At 41.4% G+C, this 17,160-nt stretch overlaps 1 protein-coding gene across 2 annotated transcripts in view; it reads left to right on the top strand.

Annotated features, from left to right (window-relative positions):
- Positions 1–3,666: 3,666 nt before the first annotated feature.
- LOC109936154 (kinesin-like protein KIF3C) overlaps positions 3,667–17,160 on the top strand; it is a 185,309-nt gene continuing 171,815 nt past the window's right edge. For both annotated transcript variants that reach the window (XM_048597486.1, XM_048597485.1), the window contains exons 1-2: positions 3,667–4,522; positions 9,424–10,289. In XM_048597486.1, the coding sequence (XP_048453443.1) occupies positions 3,991–4,522; positions 9,424–10,289 (1,398 nt within the window). In that variant the 5' untranslated portion in view covers positions 3,667–3,990. The remainder of the gene's footprint in view (positions 4,523–9,423; positions 10,290–17,160) is intronic.

Raw genomic sequence — 17,160 nt, 5'->3', positions numbered from 1 at the left:
GTCTAAGGTAATAAAGGAAAGTATCAGATTGAAAAAAAAAACACACACAAAAAGGCAAAGAGTAGTGGGAAACTAGTAGACTGGGAAATCCTTAAAGGCCAACAGAAAGCCACAAAAAAAGAATAAACTAGCTCAGAATATAAAAACAGGCAGCAAAAGTTTCTATAAATATGTAAATCGTAAAAGAGTGGCGAAGGTAAACATTGGTCCTTTAGAGGATGAGAAGGCCAATTTAATAACTGGGAATGAGGAAATAGCCGAGACATTAAACAGTTATTTCGTGTTGGTCTTTACAGTGGAAGACACAAATAACATGCCGAAAACTAATGGCAAGATGGTTATAGCAGGTGAGGACCTAGAAACTATCATTATCACTGAGGAGGCAGTGCTGGGCAAGCTAATGGGGCTAAAGGTAGACAAGTCTCCTGGCCCTGATGAAATGCATCTCAGGGTACTAAAAGAGGTGATGGGGGAAATAGCAAATGCACTAGTAATTATTTACCAAAATTCACTGGACTCTGGGGTGGTTCCCGCAGATTGGAAAACAGCCAATGTGACACCACTGTTTAAAAAAGGAAGTAGACAAAAAGCAGGTAACTATAGGCCAGTTAGCTTAACTTCGGTAGTGGGGAAAATGCTTGAATCTATCATTAAGGAAGAAATAGCAAGACATCTGGATATAAATTGTCCCATTGGAAACACCCAGCATGGGTTCATGAAGGGTAGGTCGTGTTTAACTAATTTGGTGGAATTCTTTGAGGACATTACTTGCATGGTGGACAATGGGGAACCTGTGGATGTGGTGTATCTGGATTTCCAGAAAGCATTTGACAAGGTGCCACACCAAAGGCTGCCACATAAGATAAAGTTCAACGGTATTACAGGTAATGTATTGGCATGGATAGAGGATTGGTTGACCAGTAGAAAGCAAAGAGTGTTTTTCTGGTTGGGGGTCAGTGGCTAGTGGTGTGCCTCAGGGATCAGTGTTGGGACCTCAATTGTTTACAATTTACATAGATGATTTGGAGTTGGGGACTAAGTGTGGTGTGTCAAAATTTGCAGATGACACTAAGGTGAGTGGTAGATCAAAGTGTGCAGGAGACACTGAAAGTCTGCAGAGGGATATAGATAGTCTAAGTGAGTGGGCAAAGGTCTGGCAGATGGAGTACAATGTTGATAAGTGTGAGGTATTCATTTTGGTAGGAATAACAGCAAAATGGACTATGTTTTAAATGGTAAAAAATTGCAGCACGCTGCTGTGCAGAGGGACTTGGATGTCCTTGTGCATGAATCGCTAAAAGTAGGATTGCAGGTGCAGCAGGTAATTAAAAAGGCAAGTGTAATTTTGTCTGCCATTGCTAGAGGGATGGAGTTTAAAAACAGGGAGGCTATGCTGCAGCTGTATAGAGTCCTGGTGAGGCCACACCTGGAGTACTGTGTGCAGTTGTGGTCTCCTTACTTGAGAAGGGATATATTAGCACTGGAGGAGGTGCAGAGGAGATTCACTCGGTTGATTCCAGAGTTGAGAGGGTTGGATTATGAGGAGAGACTGAACAGACTGGGATTATACTCATTGGAATTCAGAAGAATGAGGGGAGATCTTATAGAAACATATAAGATTATGAAGGGAATAGATAAGGTGGAGGCAGGGAGGTTGTTTCCGCTAGCAGGTGAAACTAGGACTAGAGGGCATCGCCTCAAAATAAAGGGAAGCAGATGTAGGACTGAGGTCAGGAGGAACTTCTTCACCCAAAGGGTTGTGAATCTGTGGAATTTCCTGCCCAGTGAAGCGGTTGAAGCTACCTTGCTGAATGTTTTTAAGGCAAGGCTAGATAAATTTTTGAACAGTAAAGGAATTAAGGGTTATGGTGAGTGGGCGGGTAAGTGGAGCTGAGTCTCAAAACGATCAGCCATGATCTTATTAAATGGCGGGGCAGGCTCGAGGGGCCAGATGGCCTACTCCTGCTCCTAGTTCTTATGTTCTTATGTTATCTAAACAGCTTAGAGCTGCACTCTTCAAGATTCCTGCTTATTTGTTGTTCTTGTAAATGATGTTAAGTTCACACCTAAAGAACTGACCTAATAGCACCATACCCCTCCAACGCCATCATTTCAGAAAAGCGAGAACAAGGAGTTGCTGAGTTGAAGACGGCAGCCAAATAAAATTTGTTGCAAACACTTGGGCACTACTCCAAGGGCTACAATCATCTTTCATTCTTAGAAAACTTCCTTTACTGAAGTGTGTATCTCTTAGTAAAGAATGGATAGAAGCTACCTTCCAATTAATTAGTGAATTTCCCTCCTGTGTCATTGTTCTTGCTGGCTTTTGCCCTGTGTATCAATCACAGCCAAAATCCCACAAATGTGCCTGGATTGTTTTGGAGATTTAAATTGACTGAAATGCAATATTCAAATATACTTCACTTAATGCTTCTTTGGATCTTAATTATGATACATATTATAGACACATAGAGTCAAGGGTTATACTGCAGCCTTGAATTACAAACCAGTCTTAGTTCTCTTTCTGCACAAGGACGATAAAAGGAATTGAACTTCACTGTCTCCTTTGGTTCTATCAAGTGAGATAATGTAAATGCATAAGTTTGCCAAAAGTCCTGAGCCAGGATCATTGATCCTAATTTCCCAGCTCCTGCATCCCCCACATTCAGCACTATTTGTGATTCCTCAGAGACAAAAGCACTCCATGTCCAAATGCAGCAAATTCTAGGCTTGGGCTGAAAAGTAGCAGTGACATTTGTGCTAGACAAATACCAGGCAATGACTGTCTTCAATAAGAGTTAATCTAACCACTGCCCCCTGATATTTAATGGTTTACCATTATTGAATAACCCCCCCCTTGCCCCACTAGTAGAAAGGGATGAATTATTGTCATTGGCCGGATGATAAATAATGACATGTCTATATTAAGCAGCTGCCAGTTGTGGTGTTGAGTTGAGGAATACATATTGCACTTTTACAACAAATTCGGTCATTAACAATAAAGCATTTCAGAATGTTATGAAAGGACTTACACTGTGGCTAAACTGGAGATGCTTTATAAAGTACTGACAGGCAATAGTGGTACAAATATAAAAATCCAGTCCTTCACATCTGATGAGTCATTGATTTGCTTGCTGGGGTAGATATGAAAGATTTAGAAGAGCAGAGAAGGTTCACACTGTGCTGGGGAATATTTGTCCCTGATCCTACATCACCACACCCAAAAAAATCTGGTTGTGGTGATTTATTTGGGGCATTTGGAGCCTAGCTGGATGTAAACTGGCAGCTACATTTTCTGACCTGACAGCAGTGACTGCACTCCAATAGGCAATGCTAACGTGGCATGGAGCTGCTCGTTTCTCCATCATGAACAACCGGATCAACATTTCCATCCATATCTTTATAAATTGAGAATTTTGTTTGTCATTGTCAGTGGGGTTTTTGAAAGTCTAATTTCTGGAATATTCTGAGCTCCTAACTGTAATTTATAGCATCAGCCAACCCATGGCCTGTCATTGGCGCAGTGGCACTGTGGAAAGAGGAGACAAGTCATTCGGATTGGATTTCCAAATCTCCACACCACAACAATAACTCCATTTCCCGACAGACTGTGCAGGTTTAGAGGCAGCATATACAGGGCGGACCCAGCCTGAGGATACTGAGCAGGTTTGGGGCGTCCTCCTGTGGCGTTGGCTGTACCTGCACGGTCTCAGTCAGGCTCTGCTCCAGCCCCAGAGCCTGAGATCACACAACCTGCAGCATCCCAATGACAAAGGCGTTGTCAGCTGCAAATGGGAGAAGCTCGCAGCCAGCAAGCCTCCGCTGTGCCTCCACCCTGTCCGAGTAAAGGACAGCTCGGTCTGGGACTGTAAGCCCTGAATGTGATGATGCGGAGCGGGTGCATTGTTTTATTGCAGAGACAATACAGCCAGTGAAAGGTGCCAGGCTGAGGGAGACTGCATTCCGAGCAAAGCCAGAAAACAAGACAAAATGTCCAAGGCGAAGGCTTGTGAGTCGGTGAAGGTGGTGGTTAGGTGCCGCCCAATGAATGGGAAAGAAGAAGCGGCTGGTTGTGAGCGGATTGTGGAGATGGATGGGAACCTGGGGCAGGTGTCTATCCGAAACCCCAAAGGCAGTCCCACGGAGCTGCCCAAGAGCTTCAGGTTTGATGCGGTCTATGAGAGCAGCTGCCGGCAGAGTGAGCTCTATGATGAGACGGTCCGCCCTCTGGTAGACTCAGTGCTGCAGGGTTTCAATGGCACCGTGTTCGCTTATGGGCAGACGGGCACAGGGAAAACCTACACCATGCAGGGAGTGTGGGCCGAGCCGGAGAAAAGGGGCATCATTCCCAACTCATTCGAACACATCTTCACCCATATCTCGCGATCCCAGGACCAACAGTACCTGGTGAGGGCTTCCTACCTAGAGATCTACCAGGAGGAAATCCGCGACCTCCTCAACAAGGATGAGAACAAAAAGCTTGAGCTGAAGGAAAAACCAGAAACTGGGGTTTACATTAAAGGTAACGGAGAAAGCGGTTACTTTCAAATTGTAAATCAAATAATAGTTTTATTTAAAGAATTAAAAACACAGAAAGTGATTAAATGTGTGAAGATTTGAAAAGGAGCCTATCTCCCAGGCTCTGATAGAGGCCAGTAATTCTGTTTGTTTTCTTCACAAGAACTGGGAGGGAGGGGGTGTGGAGAGGAGGGGTCGGTATCATAAAACAATTGACATTTTGTTGAGAAATTGAAAATCAAATCAAAAATTCTACTCTTAAATATAAATCATCTTTTTTTGCTTCAGGACAATCCTTAAGCTCTGAGGCAACTGTTTTTTTCAGCTGCAGTTTTGCAGGTTTTTGCATTATCATTAACGGGTATGTAACTCATTCAGACAGAAATGTAATAAAAGGGGAAGAAAATGAGTCAAACATCTGGTCAGTCAGAGGACCTGTAAATAATTATATTCAGATGATATCCAGCCTCCTAGCACTGGAATAACGAGTCAAACACCAGAATATACTTTGAGCTCAGCCTGTTACCTCAGCCATGAATCAGCTGAAAAATACAATTTGAATAAGTTGGTGTTCACCACTGTCATTTCCTACCGGCTAGACTCTTCGATATTGCTCTTTGATGCCTTCAACAAAATGCTAATACCATTATGAATCAGCATTGGCTCATTATCTTCAACAAAACATTCCAGTAATTGGTAGAACTGTCAACTAGTTTGAGTAATGGCTCAGCTAACTGCCAGAGGTCATTGTGCACATCGGTTCAAATGACACAGGTAGACAAAGGGATGGGGTCCTGCGAAATAAGTATAGGGAGTTAGGTCAGAAGTTAAAAAACAGACCTCAATGGTAGTCATCTCCGGATTACTCCCAGTGCCACGTGCAAGTGAGGATCGAAATAGAAATATAGGCCAGATGAATGTATGGCTGAGGAGCTGGTTTAGGAGGCAGCACTTTCAGTTCTTGGATTATTGGCAATTCTTTTGGGGGAGAGGTGCCCTGTACAATAGAGATGGGTTGCATTTGAACCAGAGAGGTCCAATTTCTTCATTGGGAGATTTGGTAGTGTTGAAACTAGTTTGGTGGGGGGTCGGGGTGGTGGGATTCTGAATAAGAGAGGGGCCATTGAGAAGTCAGGAGAGAATACATTAGCCATCGAGAGCACGTTTACTATTCAGGATAGCCAGGGGTACAGTAAAGGGAGGGAAAAGACTTCTGGTTTAAAGTGCATTTATTTCAACGCATGAAGCCTCATTAGGAAGGCAGATGAGCTCAGGGCATGCATTGGCTCTGGGGACTAGGATATTATAGCCATAACAGAAACATGGTCAGTGTTCCTGGATACAGAAGCTCCAGGCGTGAAAGAAGTACAAATAAGTGAGGAGGGGGAGTTGCCCTTTTGATAAGGGAGGACATAACAAAAGTGCTTAAGGAGGATATTCTTAAGGGGTCATCAAATGAGGCTATATGATTTGAATTTAGAAACAAAAAGGGATGGTCACTCTGTTGGGACTGTATTATAGACCCCCAAATAGCCAGTGGGTACTAGAGGAGCAGATGTGTAGAGAGATTCCAGATACCTGTAGGAATAATCGAGTCGTACTGGTTGGAGATTTTAATTTCCCCTGAATTGCCTGGGCCACCCAGAGTGTAAAAGGTCTGAACAGGGTGGAATTTGCCAAATGTGTCCAAGAAAGTTTCCTAAATCAATATGTAGAGGGCCCTACTCAGGAGAGTGCAACACTGGACCATCTCTTAGGAAACAAGGTTGGGCAAGTGACTGAAATGTCAGTCGGAAAGCACTATGGGTCCAGTGACCATAACTCTCTCAGCTTTAGCATAGTTATGGAGAATGATAGGACAGGTCCCCAGGTTAAGGTGCTGAACTGGAGCAGGGCCAATTTTGGGGCCATTAGGCAGGATCTAGTAGAGGTTGATTGGGTGTGTCTGTTTGAAGGAAAAGGAACGACCTGGCAAATGGAAGGCTTTTAAAACTGTGATATCAAGAGTCCAGGGACAGTACGTCCCTGTTAGGGTGTAGGGAAAAACTGGAAGGTTTAGGGACCCCTGGCTGACTAGGGATATTGAGGCTTTGGTCAGGAAAAAGAAGGCGGCTTACATTGGGTTTAACCTATGGGGTTCAAGTGAATCCCGAGATGACTATAAAAAGTTGTAGGAGCATACTTAAGAAGGAAATCAGAAGAGCAAAAAGAGGGTATGAAATGGATCTGGCAGACAAGGTTAAAGATAATACCAAGAGGTTAAGAGTAAGAGGGTGGCTAGGGAGAGAATAGGTCCCCTTAAAGATCGGATGGCTGTCTATGTGTGGAGCCACAGGAGATGGGGGGGATTTTTCATGAATATTTGTCCTCAGTGTTTACCGAGGAGAGAATCATGGATGCTAAGGAAATAAGGGAAATAAGAGAGGACGTGTTTGCAGCCTTAGATTGCATTAAGGTGGATAAATCCCCTGGGCCTGATCAAGTCCAACGTCGGACATTGGAGGCCAGGAAAGAAATTGCAGGGGCCCTTGCAGAGATTTTTGCTTCATCTATAGTCACTGGTGAAGTTCTGGAAGACTGGAAGGTGGCTAACATTGTTCCATTGTTTAAGAAAGGTAGCAAAGACAAGCCAGGGAGCTACAGGCCAGTGAGCCTGACATCGGTGGTAGGCATGTTATTGGAGAGGATACTGAGGGACAGGATCAACCAACATTTGGATAGTCAAGGCCTGATTAGGGATAGTCAGCATGGATTTGTGCACAGAAAGTCATGTCTGACAAATCTTTTAGAGGTTTACAAAGAGGTAACAAGAGAATAGATGAGGGTAGGGCAGTGGATGTTGTCTATATGGACTTTAGTAAGGCCTTTGACAAGGTCCCGCACGGCAGGCTAGTCATGAAGGTTAGGTCACATGGGATCCAGGGAGAACCAGCTAATTGGATTCAAAATTGGCTCGATGGTAGGAAGCAGAAGGTGATGGTTGAAGGTTGTTTCACAGACTGGAGGCCCGTGACTAGTGGGTGTGCCTCAAGGGGGTCAGTACTGGGACCTTTGTTATTTGAAATTTACATAAATGATCTGGATTTGCTTTATGAGGCATGATTAGTAAGTTTGTGGATGATACAAATTTAGGCGGTATCATTGATAGCGAGGAAGGTTATCAAAAATTAAAGGGATCTTGATCAGATGGGAAGTGGGCTGAGGATTGGCAAATGCAGTTTAATACAGATAATTGTGAGGTGTTGCACTTTGGAGAGTCAAACCAAGGTAGGATTTATACAGTAAATGGTAAGATCCTGAGAAGTGTTGTGGAACCTAGGAGTACAAGTACACAGTTTGTTGAAAACGGCATCACACGTAGACAGAGTAGTGAAAACCGCATTTAGCATTCTGGCCAAAGAATTGAGTATAGGAGTTGGGACATGATATTACAGCTACATAAGTCATTGGTGAAGCCGCTCTTTGTTAATTGTGTACAGTTTTGGTCACCCCGTCATAAGAAAGACATAGTTAAACTGGAAAGTGTACAAAGAAGATTTCCGAGGATGTTGCCAGGACTAGTAGGCCTGAGTTATAGGGACAGGTTGGCCAAGATAGGGCTTTATTCCTTGGAATGTAGCAGATGAAGGGTGACCTTATTGAGGTGTATAAAATCATTAGGGGAGTAGGTAGGATCAATGCATATAATCTTTTTCCCAGGGATGGGGAATTGAAAACTAGAGGGTATAGGTTTATGGTGAGAGGGGAAAGATTTCAGAAGGACTTGAGGGGCAACTTCACACAGAGAGTAATGTCTATATGGAACGGGCTGCCAGAGAAAGTGGTTGAGGCAGGTACAATGGGAACGTTTATAAAACATTTGGATCGGTACGTGGATAGGAAGCATTTAGAGGGATATGACTAAATGCAGGCAATTGGAACTAGCTGAGTGGGCACAGTGGTCAGCATGGACCAGTTTGGGCCAAAGGGCCTTTGTATTAGGACCTGCTGTATTACTCTATGACTCTATAACTGCAGTTGGACTGAGTTTTGAAATCACTTCTCCTAGCTTCATGTTGTCCCATTTACAGTTCTCTTCTGGGATTGCAGTAAACCGGCCCTCGGCATTGCCGTGGCCTTAGATTAAAGGGGAACGAAGAAGCCCAGCACTGAACAATTCTTCACTTGTCAAATTGTTATGGTGTTTATGGGTGAATTAGGCTCAAACCTATTATTCCAGCGTGGAATAGACCGATGCAACATTTTCACATTTAAAAAATTTATGACAGACTGACAGAATGATTGACTCAGCCAGAACAAAAATGTATAACAATTGAAAGTAAAATCAACTCCTTAGTGCTGAACAGATTTTGGATGAAAATTATTTAGTTATTACCTAAACATGTATTAACACTAACTTCATCCATGGCCTGATCCATCGTATGTGCATATTCTAAACATTTACAATCTCATTTAATTATGCATACTCTTGGAGATAGCTTTTCTACTGAAAATTATACTTCAGAAAAGCCTTGATACATTTTACTGCAGATCAAGCTAAATTCACAAGAGAATTTGTATAAATAAATCTGCAGTTTGGGGCATCTTTTCAATCTGGAGTTTATTTTTGATAAGTGTCAAATAAACAATTTGGTTTGCTTTAATTGTCCATAAATGAAAGCTTCGAAATGAAACAGGATTCTTTAGAAGGGAGGGGATTCCTTTAAGTGACTTCTTTGTTGTAGCAAGATTAGTGATGCCACAGCACATAAACCATGAGAAGAAAGTGCCTGTAACAGCATGTTTCTCGATTGTGAGTAGCACAACCTCTTTTCAATTTAGATGGGGAAACTGTGCAATTTAGGAAAGTGAGTCTTTTATAATGCATAGTGGACAATGGTCAAATTTTTGATTCTTAATTTACAGACTTATCATCATTCGTAACTAAAAATGTCAAGGAAATAGAACATGTAATGAATGTTGGAAACCAGACTAGATCAGTGGCATCTACCAACATGAATGAGTACAGCTCAAGATCTCATGCCATTTTTGTTGTCACTGTGGAGTGCAGCGAACTTGGACTGGACGGTGAAAATCACATCAGAGTGGGCAAATTGAATCTGGTTGATCTTGCTGGTAGTGAGCGTCAAAGCAAAACCGGAGTCCAGGGAGAGCGTTTGAAAGAAGCTACTAAAATCAATCTTTCTCTTTCTGCTTTGGGTAATGTAATATCAGCTCTAGTGGATGGCAAGAGTACTCACATTCCTTACAGAGACTCAAAACTAACCCGCCTGTTGGAAGACTCCTTAGGTGGTAATGCAAAGACAATTATGGTGGCCACTATTGGCCCAGCATCCTGCAATTATGAAGAGAGCTTAATAACACTGAGGTATGCCAACAGGACCAAGAATATTAAAAACAAGCCAAGGATTAATGAAGATCCCAAAGATGCTTTGTTGAGAGAATTTCAAGAAGAGATTGCACGATTGAAGGCCCAGTTGGAGAGAAGAGGGATGTTGAGCAAGAAAAGAAGAAAAAGCCAAAGGAAAATCATTCTGGAAGGTGAAGAGGTAACAGATGAAGGAGAAGAGACTGAAGATAACATTGAAAAAGACATGGAAAATTACCTAAAAGAACAAAAAGAGACATTGGAGAAAGAAAAGGTAGCAATCCAAGATGATCATAATTTGGTGGCAGAAGAGAAACAGAAATTGTTAGAAGAGAAAGAAAAAATGATGGAAGATTTGAAGAAGGAGCAAGAAGCCACAGAGCAGCTAGCAGCCAAATTTAAGGTAGGCCAGTAAACAACAACGCTGTTAGATTTGTGCATTACAAACTTCAACGTTATTGGATTTTTAAGAATAAACATTACTAAAATTGAATTTTGCCACAAATTAATGAAACATAGAAAGTGTTGTTTCATATTGATACATTTTTAACTTGTATTTGTTCTCACATGTCTACAGTGGGCATAATTTTAAAGGAGCTGGGCATTCATTGGACATGATATTAAGCTAGAATAGTATATGTTATGGAGGAGCCATGAAGAGTAGCTCAATTGGCAAGATGCAAATAACCTCTGACAAAAGCTGCCAAGAAGACAGTTCAGGATGCAGCTTTTGCAGGCAATGAGCCAAGGACCCGCCTTTGGGTAGAGCTCAAATGAATTTATGAAATGAATATATATTAGAAGATACAGTATTTCCATAATGCAGTATTCTATTTCTAAATGCAATCTTGTAATCTTTCAGTGATGGATTATGTATTTAATCCCTGAGTGACAATGTGAATGTTTGTCTTCAAGTTCAGATGTAAATCCACTGGAGCTTCACATTCAGGGGTTTATCACATTTCTTCAGACAGCTGAATTCATGAACCTGTGGTCATCTACACGCTATTGCTTATTTCATTGTAAAATGAGTTCTGTTTAATTAACAGTATATTTTAAAATTAGACTAATATACAGATTCAAATTGTTTATGGTTTGGAAAAGTTGTGTTTCATTTGTTTTGTAAGTTTGTGATGTGTGCTTTGTGATTTATGATGGATAATGCACTCTTGCTAGAACTTTTTTGTAGCAAATAATCAAGGACAACAAAGGTGCATTACTCTGCGTCCTCTTCTTACAGCCCACTGTGAGCCAGTGTTACGTTGTTTCTGTTTTACACTATGATTCCCCAGGTTACAGCACGCAACAAAAAATGCCTTCTGTAGAATACAACCCTGTATAGTTTTGAAATATTGTTATGTTCTAAGAAATTAATTGCTGTTAGTCTATGGCTTTCTTTTCTCAAAGGAAATATCCATGATTGCTTTCTACCTGATGTATCTCCTCAGAGTTCAATTTCTATATTCCACTACAAAGATGTTGAAAGGAAGAGAATTGTAATATTTTCGAGAGCAATAACTCAATCAGGTGTTAATAGGTAAAATCTCACGCTACAGTCCAGCTGTAGTATGGGATCCAATGCACCACACGGGTGGCTGACAAATTCTGAAGCATGTCATGTCAATCTTTAAAAAATAGGACATTCCTACTTTCTTAAGTGGTGTTTGTTTGTAACGTACTTTATCATTAGATTAAGATTTCTGGGAGGTGTAGGCCTTTAGAGGTGACTAACTTCCTCAGCCCCACCTCCATTAGCAAAAATAGTCTACCACTCAAGTACCATCATGCCCTTAAATGCTGACCATTAGGTTCTTGAACTGTCAGTGGCTAAGAAATCCTAAACAGAGGCTTGTAGCCACTGGAGGCCCAGAGAGCCTAGCCATGAAGACCAACACTGGCCAGAAAGTAAGCATTTCTTTTGGGGGATGGTTGCAACATGGAAATCACTCGGTTGAGGATGGCTTTCTGTGGTCAGCTTCTCTTCCTATTCAAGGACCTAATTGACCCAGATTGGCGCAAACGGGTGACCAGCTCCTCCCCCCACAACCAGACAGAAAGGCCACTCTGTTTTCCTTATCAGGCAACAGTTACTTTTCATGCCTGCTGGGAAGGCACAGGCTGGTGGTGGTTTAGGCTCTGAAGTGGCTGTTGATTGACCACTCGAGGGCTTTAATTGGTGTCTGGTTGCTAAAGGTTGCCCATGGACATTCCGGCCCAGAATTTAATATTTGACTTGACAGAAAGGAGGCAGGATCTCCAAGCCCAATCCCCAGTGGTTTACCTTTTCCACCACTTGCCCTGCCGCTTCGAGGGAGGGAAAGATCCCACCATTTGAGTTCATATCAACCTATGGCTAATTTCCCAAAGGAAAAAAAAACTAGTAAAACAGAACCGTAAATCTTGGAAATAAAGGTACTGGCGCTCCAATTTGATGTATACATGACAAATCAGATCATAATATATCATTCAGAGACAACAATGTGTAGAGCTGGATGAACACAGCAGGCGAAGCAGCATCAGAGGAGCAGGAAAGCTGACGTTTCGGGTCTGGACCCTTCTTCAGAAAATTGTTATCTCAGATTCTCCAGCATCAGCAGTTCCTACTATCTCATAATATCTCATTTGCTAGTTTTACTGACTTTTCCTTCTGGATACTGATTTACTGGTAAAACATTGCTTCATTCCACGAACGTAAAATGATCTTAATCTACAGTGATGGGACGAGTGATTTTCTTTGTGGTTTAGATTGAGACTTGAACAGGAAACTTGCAAGCAGGTTTCTCCCCAGTGAATATGTTCTTGTCCAGACATGTCCTTACCTGAAAGGAGCTTGGAATTGATTTCAAGTATGCTTCACACAACAACTGTCTATGTTTTATGAAAGAATAAGTAAAAGTAATTAATGTACATCGAAAAAAATCACTCTTGCTTAGAAGTGACTTTCTTTTCTCTGTGATTTTAATGATCTGTTTTCACATTAATCTTATTGGTTGGAGCATATGGAATTCTACGGAAATTGGAATAAATTATTTGTGTGTAGTAACGTCTGCTTCATGCATAAATATGACTTGGCTCAGCCACACATTCTATAATAAAGTCAGTGGGTTTGGTGCTGCAATATTTTTGTATTATATACTGCTGACATTTTCAGTGCCATAAATCCATCTCAATGCATAAAATACACAATTCTCAAGTGAAAGACTGAACGTATTAATAATGATAAAAATGCCTCAGTACTTGAAATCAATTGATCAAATGCTTTTACAAAACAATCTTCATTGAGTGCAGACTCCATTATGTTTCTGCAGAACCACAAAGAACGATTAAGAAACCTGAGGACAGTAAATATGTATTTGTATGGATTAAGGACAATAACAACGTTGTTGCAAAGGGTGGGGAGATACCTTCCACTAAATTCGGACACATTGAACTGGATTTTTCCATTCTTCAACATTATTGAATGTCGTGATGTGGTAATATTGGATATCAAGATGCAGTGTGATGGAGTTGGAAGATGCAGCTTTCCATTCTTTGCCCAAGCTCTCAGAGTTGAGTGGAGGATGTAGTTTTTGTGGAAAATGTGATGTATGTACTTGTCTGTCAGTACCTAGCCATGACACAACTCCCTGCAGATGATTGAAGAGACTTAGAAGCAGCTGTAGCTGGCAACTTCCCAGTGGTTGCTAGGGAGCCAAAAACACATCCTCCAAAGCAGCCAGAATGGATTTACTAGCCTGGAGCTACAGTTCCAAGCCATGCAGTAATACCCTCAGCCATTGTGGCTCAGTTTTTGTTTGGTCCATTTTCAGTTCTTTGGAGGATACCTGCACACCCTCACAGTCCCCAGTCTGTTCCAGGAAGTGCCTACCTCCATCTCTCTGCCTGGAACAGCAGCATCAAGAGGCTGCCAGGGACAGTGCATACAGAAGCAGCCAATGACGATGCCACATGTGGGAAGACTGCACTAGTGGACATATGTCTGGCAGGTGTGGCCTCAGGACTAGTCCTGACATCAGAGTCCCAAAGTCCATGGTAAAATCCAACTAATGTTACCTGTGGAATGTCGGATAACATAAATCTGGATTCCAGTGTGCAATTTGATGCCTTCCGAGTTGTGCAGTCTGCACAAATTTTCTTTTTACATTTGTAGTCACTGAGTTGGTTTCATTTGAATTGTTGATGAATGGACTTTGGGTTATGGGCCTTTTATCATGGAAATCATTTTTAAGTTTATCTTCTCCCTGCCTTAAGTCTTTCCATGTCCTGTTCTCTAGCTAATAGAATGGAGACATCTCTTGCATTGTTGCTGAGGACGAATAGTGTGGTTTACATTGTCATTTAACTTCACATATCTTACACAGTCAGGACTGGGAAATCATGATGAGAGTATTTGTGGAGTTGCTAGCATGAGCCTGTATCTGTCATGAGCCTGTAGCATGTCATTCACTCTATATTCCTGAACCGTTTACTGAGGGCCATCATATGGTAAGATTCTGTGCTTGGACTGTGTGATGGAGTTGTACAATGCCGCCTTCCATTGCATGTGTACAGTGCTGAGTGGAGGATGGAGTGGTTGTGGATGTGATGGCTATTCCTATTTTTCAGTATCAGACCACAAGTCAACTCCAAACATTTGGTTGAACAGTATTAGAAGCAATCATTTACCCTTTCAAAGTTGTGGGTTTGGAGCTCTGGTCTTAACTCCTGGAATAAAGTTCTCAAGTGGGTGTGGCCAAGACCAGCTGACAAATTATCCTGACCTCAGTGACCAGAAGATTTTCACTTCTGAATCTCACCTGCTTACTAGTTTCCCAGCTGAAACTGTAAGATTGTGGGTTTTGGAGCCACAGGTACCTAATACAGACTGTCAAGTATTGAAGGCAAATTTAAGGTAGCTTATTAAGTTCATTAAAAAGCAACAGTTTAGACATTAAGCATTGACTAAATAGACGAGAAATGTAAAGAACATATAAAAGTTGAGAGTCATTCACCAAGCATTGATCCCAGACGAATGAACAATTTGGCACAGAATGTTTTAATCTCAGTAATTTGTAATGCTGGCATTCCACTCTCCAGCTGAAGATATTACGACTCTTACCCCCACCCCCTCACCCCTTCCCCAGCCATCCTCTATCTCGTCAGGTCATCTTCCATTTGAACAGGACTGCAGCCTTGTTAACATACTGTCGCAAAAACATACCAGGTGTATCCTCAGTGGTCAGTAGGCTGAAATGTTTTAAAAGCTTGTAAGTAGTACCCACATTTGGTGGTCAGGTATTTCAGTTTAGAAACAACCAGGAGTGCAGCTTTATAATTTAAACACCCTAAGGGAGTCCCCAGTTTACAAGCATTCGACTTACAAATGCTCAGTATTATGAACACAATCCCACACATTGTCATAATTTAAAAACCCGACTTAAAAAAATTTCCTGTACTTAGAATAGCTGCTTTCCATTGTCCTGCATTGTGTTCCAACTTGCGCAGAAATCAACTTGTGGACAGACTCCAGAACTGAACCCATCCACATCTTAGGAATTACCCGTAAAAGCTTTGCTTATTACATTGTTACTGAAAGTTACTTGAAGGAAAAAATATTCAGTTATTAGTTAAAATACAAATACAAAGATTTAAGTAAGGATAAAAGTAGCATGTGAAGATGAAAATGAGACCAGTCTCTAATACCGTTGTAGGCCTACCAACCTTGAAATACCTCTTTCTGAAGCGAAGAGAATGAAGTGAAGAGGGTGAAGTTTGAAGTCACATTCTTCTAATGGGTTCTGTACTCAAATAACTGGAGATTGTTTCCATTGATGGATGATGCAGAATAGGTCCTGGGAGTGATTGTGGTTGGCTTTTGGTAGCCTGGTTCAGGACAGGAGTCCCTTGAATATTTTGTTGTCTTAGATGACTTCCTAATCTCCCTGTTAAGAAGCAGTTGCTGTTTCAAGAAGTATCTTTCCTAGATTTTAGATGTTTCTTCGCTAACTGGATGTCCTTAGCCAGCTTTTATCAAAGTAGCTGCAAATATTAAATTTGATAAATCATTCTTCCACAAAATGAGACCAGTTATTGTAGAATTCCTTGTGATGTCCATCTGATCTCCCATTAAACACTACAGAATCATACAGTCCTGGAATCCTTAAATTATTTGATAATCATTCATGTTTGACTCTTACAATAACACAGGTTTATTGTCTGCTTTAGTTGATTCCCTAAGAGAAGCCATGTGGCTTTCTGTAGTAACACAGTGTACCGCTGGAGGAACACAGCAGGCCAGGCTTCTTCAGAAGGGTCCTGACCTGAAACGTCAACTTTCCTGCTCCTCTGATACTGCCTGGCCTGCAGTGTTACTCCAACACCACACTGTGTTATCTCTGACTCCAGCATCTGCAGTTCTTACTATCTTCATGTGGCTTTTAGTAGCCTTTTTATAAGATTCTTCATGTCTATTTTAAAGACGGGTTAGCTTTCAGTTCCATACATAACTACACAATCATGTTAGTACTTCATATCTAGTGACTGGCAGTTTATCCCATGTCAGTCACTAGTTTGAATTTTTCTCACTAGTTATACAACTAAGTCACCCAAGTTGTCAGCATGGTCACCTCTCCCCTGTCTATCACTATAACTTGAGGTCAAGTTTTGGTAAACCCTTGTGCTCGAGACCATTTGGTTCTCTTCTGGAGACACCTGTGTAGACAAAGCAATGCACAAGGTTCAGAAGAATCCATGATGTCTTCAAAAATATCTGTAAGAGTAGATGGAGTGCAGTCTTTGTGATATTTGTCTCTACCTTCTTTCAGGTCTCTGATTACTTAGAATTGTTTGTATATTTATAAAGAGAAAGAAAATTAAAGCTATACCAATAAATACCAGAAGTAAAAAGATATTTTGTCAAAGCTTTTCATCTTGCGCTCACCAGGACATTTTGCAAGAATACCAATTAAAGGGGAAAACCAACATTCACACTGCATGAGAAGATTTTACTGAATAGCTAGCAAGTGGGCAATTCCCTGACCAATCAGAGTCAATCTGCCTCAGCTAAAATTTAAAAAAGGCTGGCTGTTACCTGCCAATCATCATTAATGGATACATTCATTGTGACAGTCCTCCACCAGTCAGAGTCCAATTAGCAACAGCATTTTCCCCCCATTGAGTATACGTGTTGGTTTTGCCTTGAATCAGTATTCATGTGAAAAGTCCTGATGCATGTAAGATGAAAATTTTGGACAATATATTATCTTTTTGAGAAATATTCACATCCTGTACTACCA

The sequence above is a fragment of the Rhincodon typus genome, chromosome 5 (genome assembly GCF_021869965.1).
Source record: "Rhincodon typus isolate 14 chromosome 5, sRhiTyp1.1, whole genome shotgun sequence".
NCBI classification, from domain to species: domain Eukaryota; kingdom Metazoa; phylum Chordata; class Chondrichthyes; order Orectolobiformes; family Rhincodontidae; genus Rhincodon; species Rhincodon typus.
This window is presented reverse-complemented; position numbering and strand designations above follow the sequence as displayed.